The sequence below is a fragment of the Medicago sativa genome, chromosome 2, assembly GCF_051527215.1.
Source record: "Medicago sativa cultivar Bolivia chromosome 2, Bolivia_mono, whole genome shotgun sequence".
In the NCBI taxonomy this organism is placed as follows: domain Eukaryota; kingdom Viridiplantae; phylum Streptophyta; class Magnoliopsida; order Fabales; family Fabaceae; genus Medicago; species Medicago sativa.
The window spans coordinates 7,621,237-7,630,924 of record NC_140750.1 but is presented as its reverse complement, the minus strand read 5'-3'; the positions used below and the strand labels follow the sequence as shown (position 1 = coordinate 7,630,924).

The following is a 9,688-nucleotide window of genomic DNA, read 5'->3' as shown; positions in this document are numbered from 1 at the left end:
TGAAACACTAGAAGGTAGCATATTTAAAAGGAACAGATATCATATTACATTTGATAAGGAAGGTAGCTCGTCTGGCAACATTGCAAAGAAATCAAGCACATATTAACATGATAAGAGTTAAGAAAACCAAACCCAACAACCAACATCAATACCATCATCAAAACTCCAAAGACCCATCTTGTTTATATGGGACCCACCATCCAGCTAAGGGTTTGGTTTTCCCCTCACAAAAGCATTTTCTGACCAATTTAGGCCAACTATACCATGACATCATGTAGACATTTTACAACAACATTGAAGGGAAAAAGCTATTCTTTTGGGGAAAAATATAGATTCCCCTGAAGCAAGATAGAGTCAAAAGGTATACACATATATTGAGGGATCAACTGCAGCCATCCAGTAACCTGTGTTTCGGTCCGGGTTCAGCGTGAAACTACACTGGCCAGGCCACAGAACATGATAACTTAGACAAAAATAATGGTGCCACTTTTGTTTTAACTTATCGACTAGTATACACTGTCCCTCCTATTGCTTATCATCATGATCCGACTGATTGGACAAATTGTAGCCCTATTTGCCGCTTTATGTGATCAGGTATCAACTTATTAACAAGCTCTGGAGATGCCCCTGATAACTGTAAATTAGAAGAGTTACATTATAGTTTACCATCATTTTTGTTTAAGTAGGGATGCTATTGCGATCACAAAATGATTAACAGTGCGTATCTTTTATTATCTCGATGCATAGTTGTGTAAGAAAAACCAAGATGAATCTTGTGTATACACATTGTCCAGAGAAAATTTCAGAACTTTGTAAAATAGTTACTATCAATTTTATTCTTGGTTTTGAAACTGTGCACATAAAGTTTACTTCTACAGAAAAAATCTGACCAAGAAAGTATTTTAAGGACTTACTTCCTGTTTGAAGTTGAAAAGAGGGGGAAAAGGACGGCCATTTGGCAGGCGAGCATTGGGTTCTCGAAGTTCATCAAAGAAAGGATGTGCACAAGCTTCAAGCTGCATAACAAAATAGTTTGATAAGCTAATTTTTCTAATAAAAAATTATCCACTGATTAATCGAATTCAGAAGAAACATAAACTAATGTAAGCAATGTGTTCTTGAATACAGGAAGAGAGAAAGGGCAGTCAACCACTCACCGCAGTGCAACGAAGACTTGGGGAGTACTGCAAAAGCCGGGAAGCAAGATCAATAGCTTCTGGAGGCATCTTTTTGTGGAAGATCTGCATAATTTAGGAAGAAATATTAGAATATGCAAGAATATTTTCAAAGCAACTCAAATTTTGATCATCTAAAAAATCAGCAGTCAGAAGAGAAAGATGCAGACCTTGTGCCATGGGTGTGCTTTTATTTGCGGAAACCTGAAGTCATTGTAATTGGGATTCATGCAGCGTACTTCCTCCCGGGTGGGTGTTCCAAGCACCTTTATAATATGTACGAGCTGGTCCACTGCATTTTCACCAGGGAATAACGGCTACAGAAGATAGTATTGTATTAGATGACACGTAGGTGGCAGATGCTAATAGAAATACATCATTTTGCAGTAGATGATGATGGTGACGACTGTGAGTATGAAAACAAAATAATGGCACAAACCTGGCCCAAAAGCAGTTCAGCAAGGACACATCCAGCTGACCAGATATCAATTGAAGTAGTATACTCTGTGGCGCCAAATATAAGTTCTGGAGCTCGATAGAAACGAGAACATATGTATGATATATTAGCTTCACCCTTGACCTGACCAAAAAATAAATAAATCCAAAGTCAGTACCACAAGAATTCCAATATACAATCTTGGATATAGTATGAAAAGACTTTGATAAGTTGGATACATAAAGAGCATGAAAAGACCGTCCTAAAAAACAATATATGCTGGTTTCCACAAAAGGTGAAAACCATATGAAAGTACTATGAATTCTTTGAAATAAAAAAAATAAATAAATAAAATCGAGTGTAAGGAGGCTCCAAAGCTTGTTGTTGAGCAGCGAAAGACGTCACCCAAAGAATGTAATAATTATACACACTTCATCTACAAGTGTCAAAACTTTAAGAAAATTTATTGATTATCGGTTGACATTCTAAGTTACTGAATACTCAAAATGAGAAAAGAAAATACAGGTACACACCGAAGAAAGAAAACTATGCATATTAAAATATGATGAGCAGGTCAACATACCAGCATTTTAGCACTTCCAAAATCACATAGCTTAACTTGATGTGAGAGAGGATCAACCTGGAGAACAAACATAATAAAATCAGGGCCAGAAGTAACTACTACATTTATGAAAGAGTTCTGACTTCCAATGTATATCCAGCAACAGAATATTAACATACCAATATATTTTGAGGTTTCAAATCCCTGTGGCAAACTCCGGGAACAGTGTGGATATAAGCCAACCCCCTGAAGATCTGCACGCCCACCACAAGTTTATATCAGCCAATGAATGAATGAATTAGAGAAGTTTTTGTTCACCAGAAAGTTAAAGGCATACCTGGTACATATAAAGTTTTACATAGATGATCGGTATTCTTTGATTAGCATTGTTATAGTGCTTTAAGACTCGGTACATGGATTCTGGAACATATTCCATCACCAAATTCAGAAAAAGTTCGTCCGTACTTGTAGTTGAAAAGAAACAATGCTTCAGAGTGACCACATTTGGATGGTCCATCACACGCATCAATTGTAGTTCACGGTTCTTATATCTTCGGTCTTGCAAAACCTTCTTGATGGCTACTGCCTCTCCAGTTTCCAAGCATTTTGCCTAAGAGGAAGAAAAAACTCAGCATGCGACAAAAAAAAATGGTGGAGACAACAACAATTAGGAATCTAGCTTTAGCATACCTGGAAAACAATTCCAAATGATCCAGTTCCTACGACACGCTCTGCCATGTAACTAATAGTCTACAAGAACCATTGAAGAAGATGTCAAACTTACAATCCAGGAAAAATTATCAAATGGAACTGTTAACAACTCAGCAAATCACTCAATCTCAAAATTGAAACATTATCAGCAAAAACTGGATTTACAGAATACAATACCTGTTTTGGTTCTCCATTTTTGCCTCCAATTGTTGTAGATATAATGTGACCAGTGAGGGAATCATTCCCATTGATAACAGAAGTAGACATCTCCTGTTGAAATTGATGGAACATAAGAATTTGGAATTGCTCACAAAATACTTATAAATGGTTTGATTTCAAAGTGAGGTTAAAAATAGAAAAAATATGATTAACTAATTGATAAACACATCAAAAATAGTAAGTAAAGACTATCATGAAGAACAAGATACACAATTAATTAAACCATCACATATCAACAACATACTCAATAACACAAAAGGTAAGTTTCTAAAAGATATAACATGAAGAAACAAATCTGGTACGCAACATATGATGATACCACACAAAGACGATGAAGGAAATAAGATGCTAAAAACTAAACACCAAGCAACCAAGAACTATAGCAGCACTCAATCCAGAGAACAAACAAACTTAGTTTTTGACAAACTTTTATTGAAAAAATTGATGTAAGAAACAAAAAAGCAACACAACAGAATATTTTGCTAAAATATCTTAAAATTTTAAAACAATACAACAGATAGCAACAGATAACAACAAATAGAACCAAAACATGTTCATCAGAATCGCAAATCAAAATAATAAACTACACATAAAGCAAAACTAACAACCAATCACAGATTCATGACAGACAAACAAAACCTTGAGAGTCCAACACCAACATAAGAACCATGATCTGATTATAACATAACTGTCGGCAACAAACAAATCTTAAAAAAAAAAAAAAAAAAAACACGCAAAACCCAGTTCAATAAAGAAAAAAAAATTAAAACTTCATAGAAACCCATAGATCAACTTCAAAATAAGCAAAATGAGTTTTATCTATTAACCTCAAACACCAAATTTTTAGCAACAAATCAAATTTCCCCCAAAATAACAAACCCTAACAATCCCTTCATAAACTAACAAAAAAAATAAACAAAAATCACACAACCCAGATGAATTTACACCTTCATAATCCAACAAAAACAATAAAAATCACAGCTTTTTCAATTTTAGCATTCATGGATCACAGCTTTTTCACCAACCAATCCAAAAAGCTAAAAAAAAAGGGGATTTTTATGCTACAAAAAAAGTACCTTATCCTCAGACATGGTTGAAGGAGGAGGGGGAGAAGAAAGAAGAGAAGAGAAGAATGAATCTAAGAAAGAGAGAAGAAGAGAATGGAAGAGAAAGTAAGAAGAAGAGAATGGAGGACCCAGCAAGGGAAAGACAAGTCCATGTGATTCCAGCTCTTCTTTTTCTTCTCTCTCTCTCTCCCCTTTCTTTTCTGTCTACCTTTTCTTTTTCTTTATTGTTATTATTTTTTTCCTAATTTTCTTTTTTGGACTTTTGCTATTTTCATTGACCAGCTTTGTTGATTATCAACAATTTGCTGTTAATACAATCATTAGACGTGCTTAATTTAATCTGTCGGTCAAAAAAATATGTCTTTTCTTTTTATTTAATACTATACTACTAGTACTTGATTGAAAGTTGAGTTCATATGAATATGTCATCATCTCTCGATAGATAATAACGTCAAAATTGTCAAGTTAAATGCGTGATCGAAGTTTGAACTTCAATTTTTCTATTTTTATGCATGAGTTTTTAAAACTATTGTTGTTTCGTTTATCAAAAAAAAATTGTATTCGTAGTATTCGTACTTAGTTGAGTTTTAATCGATAATACTACAAGTATGGATTGGATGTAACTTTTGTTGATTTTTTTTTTAATAAAGCTAGCGTATGTTTGGTTTTGCGATTACATAAAGTGATTTTGAATTAGTTGAGTTTGTAAAATATATTTTAGTTATAAGTAAGTTATGTTGGAGATTAGTGGTGATGTAGTTACACATAGAAGTTAGTTAGATTTGTGTATAACTTCATGCTTTTCAAAATAGAAATATTATTTGTACAATCATTTTTTGACAACTTTTGTAATAATTTTCTCTCTCGTATTTATATTATGTTTTTAATTTCTCTCTCTACTGTTTTGGTTTTTCTGTCAATACCTTTTTTTCTTTATAAATGTATAATTGTCTCAAAAGTTGTCATAGAAATAATTCTTCAAATAATACCACTCTTTCCAAAATGAGGTTTAGAACTGGTATAAATACATGTGTATTGGTATATTTTCTATAACAACAATCACCACAACCAATTTAATAATACAAAACTTATCTCTTCTATTTATTAAAAATACTCTAAGGCTTTGTTTGCGAGTTCGGAGGGGAGGGGAAAAGAAGGTTTTGAGGGGTGGAAAATATGAGGGAAAATGGATAAATCTTTTAAAAAATTTAAAAGAGTAGTTTTTTAGAGAATGATAAATTAATGCATATGATTACTATATTTTTAATTTTTAAAATAAGATAACAACATAGATTAAATTTGAAGAATTCATATAAACCCTCCAAAACCCCCCAAAACCCTCCTCCAATGCAATTTTTTAGTTCCCCCAAATGAGGAGGGTTTAGTATTATGAAGAAAAGTTAACCCCCCAAAGTCCTCCCCTCCCATTTTCCTCTATTTCTTCCACTTGCTCATTCCTTTTCCAAGCCTTCCCCTCCCTTCCCCTCCCTACCCCTCCAAACTCGCAAACAAAGCCTAAGGGTCTGTTTGGTTCACCGGGGAGGAGGAGAGATTTTAATGAAGGAAAAGGAGTAGAGATATATGTTTGGTTCAAAAGAGAGGAGATGATAGATTTAATTAAAAATGTGTTTGGTTCCTAACAACAAAGTGATACTCAACCATTCAAACTCATAGCTAAACGACACCATAAGATCTCATCCCATATCTAAGTCTAACTACTAACTACATGTGAACTTTTTATCTATGATTTTAACCACACAACTCTGAGCATCTTATTGTTGAAATGGTATAGTCAACCGGAGTTGATCATGACCATATATTTGCAAGTGCAACTCTGGTAACATAGCTTCCTTCTCCTTCTTATGTTAAAACTGTTGTTAGTATTTGTTATAGAACATTGTTCATAATCTAATGCAACATTTTCTCTTTAAAAAATAGAAGTTTAGAATAGAAGTAATATAGAGAAAAATATTCCCAGAAGAAGCAAAGAAGAATGCATCAAATGTAAGTTAAAGAAATAGTAGAAACTCATTAGTGATAATCATATGTAAGGGACATTTCATACAACTCAGAATAGTAGTAATTGTTAAAACTTACCTATTTCTCCGTTAATATAGTAGTACAAAGAAGAGGGAAAAAAATTGTGTGCAATATATGGTTGCCTTTGTGTAGGGGTGGAAATGGGCTAGGTCGGGCCGGGCTTTGTAAGGCCTAAGTCTGGCCTACTTCAAAAATTATAGGCCTGAGTCTGACCTATTACTCGTCATAGGCTCATTTTCGAGGCCTGACCTGGCCTTTTTAAAGGCCTGATGAAGCCTGAAAGCCTATTTTATGCTAAGGTCTGGCAACACATGTAAGCCTACTCCTAAATATGCCAAAACTTATTAAGGCCTAAAGCACACAAATATGTTTGCTACTAAATAATGAATTCTTACGAAGGTCTAATCACATCAATATATCAGCTACTAAATAACCAATCATATGAAGGCTTGTGTTTATGAAAAAAAAAACTTCAAAAATAACAATAATGGAAGATATATTATATATGAAAAGCTTAATAGGCCGGTCTGATGGGTTTAATAGGATTTTTTGCAAGCCTTAGCTTGACCTGTTTAATTAAATAGGTCTTATAAAAAGCTTGAGCCTGACCTTATTGATAAACGAGCTGGGCCGAGTTAAGCTTTAAATAGGTTAGGTCGTAGGCCCCTGTCGGACGGCCTGACCTGTTCCCACCCCTGCCGTTGTGAAATAGTTACACAGTTGGAACATATACACAATATGGTTGCCTTTGTGAAATAGTTACAGAGTTGGAACATAATTATAGATTAGATTCATTTAAAATTACATATAATTCATACATAATTATATCAATTAATGCACACAACTCTGTGTTTCATAACTTTATGTTTTCCTTAATCAATTGCTCAAATATAAAATGTGATAAAAAAATATAGGCTTAAATATGTGATTAGTCCCTGCACTTTCACCATATTTTGGTATTGGTCCCTGCATGTTTTTTTGTTTGGTTTTAGTCCCTGCATTTTGTAAATAAATTGCAATTGATCCCTACCGTGAATGAGCCGTTAAAAAAAGAGAGGAAGGTAACAGAGCCGTTAAATTAATTAATTAATTTAAAAAAAAAACATATTATTCATCTTGGAATCGTAGCTCCCTTTTCTTCCATTCCACTGTCCACTCTCCCTCTTCCTCCACAACAAGTTCACACACACCCCTATTACTTACCATCCTTACATCTCTGCTCCGATCTTTGAATTCGACGATGCCTTCATTAATTTCGTTGTCTCGGCGCTGCCTCTATAATTTTTGTCCAGCTCTTTGACATTCTTTTTCAGATTCCCTTATTCTCACAACCCAAATTTGTTGTTTGATTTTGATTCGTTTTTTCTTTTTGTCATCCCTGAACATTCAAATCCCTTTCGTGATTTCTTTTTTTATGAAAATTTTGGGGTTTTTTGTTGTTGTTTTTGTGCTATTGGTTTGTTGGAGGATTTTAAATGATGATTGGTTCATTGTTGTTGAACTTCTGAGTTTATTATTGTTTTTGTTTGTGTTTTTGGGTTGTTGAATTTCTAAAGAGATGAAGAAGATGGGTTGGATGGTGATGAAGCAAAACATGATGAAGGAGATGAGGTTGGATGGTGATGGTGGATTCACGCTATGAAAGAGAATAAGTTGGGTAGTAGTAATTTCTTAATTAATAAAATAATATTAAAACAAATTTAGAAAGCTTTTTTTATTTAATTTTTAATGAATTATCTTTCAAAAAAAATGAATTATGTAAAACTCCATTTGTCAAAAAAAAAATGTAAAGCTCCACGTGGGCCAATAATTACATGCCATGTGGCACTCTGTTAACCCTCATTCTTTTTTTAACGGCAGACTCACTAGGGACCAATTGCAATTTATTTTCAAAGTATAGGGACTAAAGTCAAACAAAAAAAAGTGCAGGGATCAATACTAAAATAGGGTGAAAGTGCAGGGACTAATCACATATTTAAGTCAAAAATATAAGTTATCCTCTTATAGACCTTTTTGAAAGAATCTTATAAGTGGTAATAAAAAAGATCGAACAAAATTGACATATAGCTTATATTAAAAGTGGATTGAGTTTTGTTTTTTAGACCAAGTTTTTTTATCTCAAATCTATCACCACTTAAGAAGAATTTTAATATGTTACGAAATGGTGTCATCATGATAGACATTGTATTAAGATACTCCGATCATATTTATAAGCAAAAATCAACTTTTTAGATACATTGAATAATTAATGTATTCGGTCATATTTAAGATCAGATACATTAATTATTCAATATACCTAAAAAACTGTTTTTTGCTTATAAATGTGGCCGGAAGGAGAAATTTCTTTTTGCTGTTGATTTCTCATAGCATGTTTTTGCAAGTCTTTCAAAAATAAAACAGTAAACGATATAATACCACGGGGACCAAAAGTAGAAAATGTTAGGTTATTGATCAATTATAGGGATTTCCTAAGCTTTTTATACTATGGGGTCAAAAAGTTTCTAGCACAGGGCAACCAATAGATCAAATGTTACTTGTACATGGTTGGGCCAAGACGGATGGAAATCCAACATTTACAAACACGTTTGATATAAACTACTCCCTCCGTTCTATTTTATATGTCATTCTAACAACAGGAATGATAACTAAACACAAAAAAAAAAACAAACACAATACAGACACCATGGGCAAAACAATAATTTTGGTGTGAACTAGAGGGGTAGTTTGGTAACTCCATTCCCTTATTCTCATTTTCCATGCCTTTCTCTTTCTTCTCTTCCCGTTAACCTCTTCTTCTCTCCCAGCAACAACATTTCACCACCACCACAACCACCACCAACACCGTCCTTGTCAGTCACAACCACCGCCGTCCCACCGCACCCACCATCCTTCTCATCTTTTCTTCCGTCCCATCCTCCTAAACACTAGCCACCATCAACCATCGACCCCTTCTTTTTCACCTCTTTTCTTCCACCATCCTCCTCTCCTCCGTCCAACACCAACAACCATTACTCTCTTCCCTCTCGGATCTAGAACTCACACAGCCAACGCATCCTTATCTCCCACTCGTCAACGGAGATCCGTTCACCGCCGTCTGAGACCCATCGTGGACCTCCAGCGCCGGCGACATTAACACCACCACCTCCTGCTTTCTTTCATTCATTCTAGATCTACTATTCATATGTGTTTCTTTGATTCCCTTTTTTTTAATCGGAGTTGTGTTCGATTTTGACGACGGTGAGTTTGGTGGAGACTGAGAAACGAGAGGGAGAGACTGAGTGAGAATGGGAGGCCACCGAGTTGCAGAGACGGTGATGGTGGTGCGAAAGAGATAAGCAGAGGAGTCACAGGGAAATGAAAAAGAAAACAAAACAAAAAAAATAGAAAAAAATGAAGTATAAAGTAACAGTGTCAAAAAGGAAAATACAGTATAATTATACTGTGGTGTCTGTATTGTGTCACAAAAAATGTGTCAAGT

General features: G+C 34.4%; 1 protein-coding gene across 1 annotated transcript; it reads right to left on the bottom strand.

Annotated features, from left to right (window-relative positions):
- Nucleotides 1-4,359, bottom strand: LOC146944128 (shaggy-related protein kinase eta). Its single transcript, XM_085742542.1, has 11 exons — nt 4,180-4,359; nt 3,062-3,154; nt 2,864-2,923; nt 2,511-2,783; nt 2,353-2,427; nt 2,195-2,251; nt 1,615-1,755; nt 1,346-1,492; nt 1,158-1,241; nt 915-1,016; nt 1-634 (listed from the first exon to the last, which is right to left on the bottom strand). The coding sequence occupies exons 1-11, from the start codon at nt 4,192-4,194 to the stop codon at nt 539-541; spliced, it is 1,143 nt and encodes a 380-aa protein (XP_085598668.1). The 5' UTR covers nt 4,195-4,359; the 3' UTR covers nt 1-538.
- Between the last annotated feature and the right edge of the window lie 5,329 nt (nt 4,360-9,688).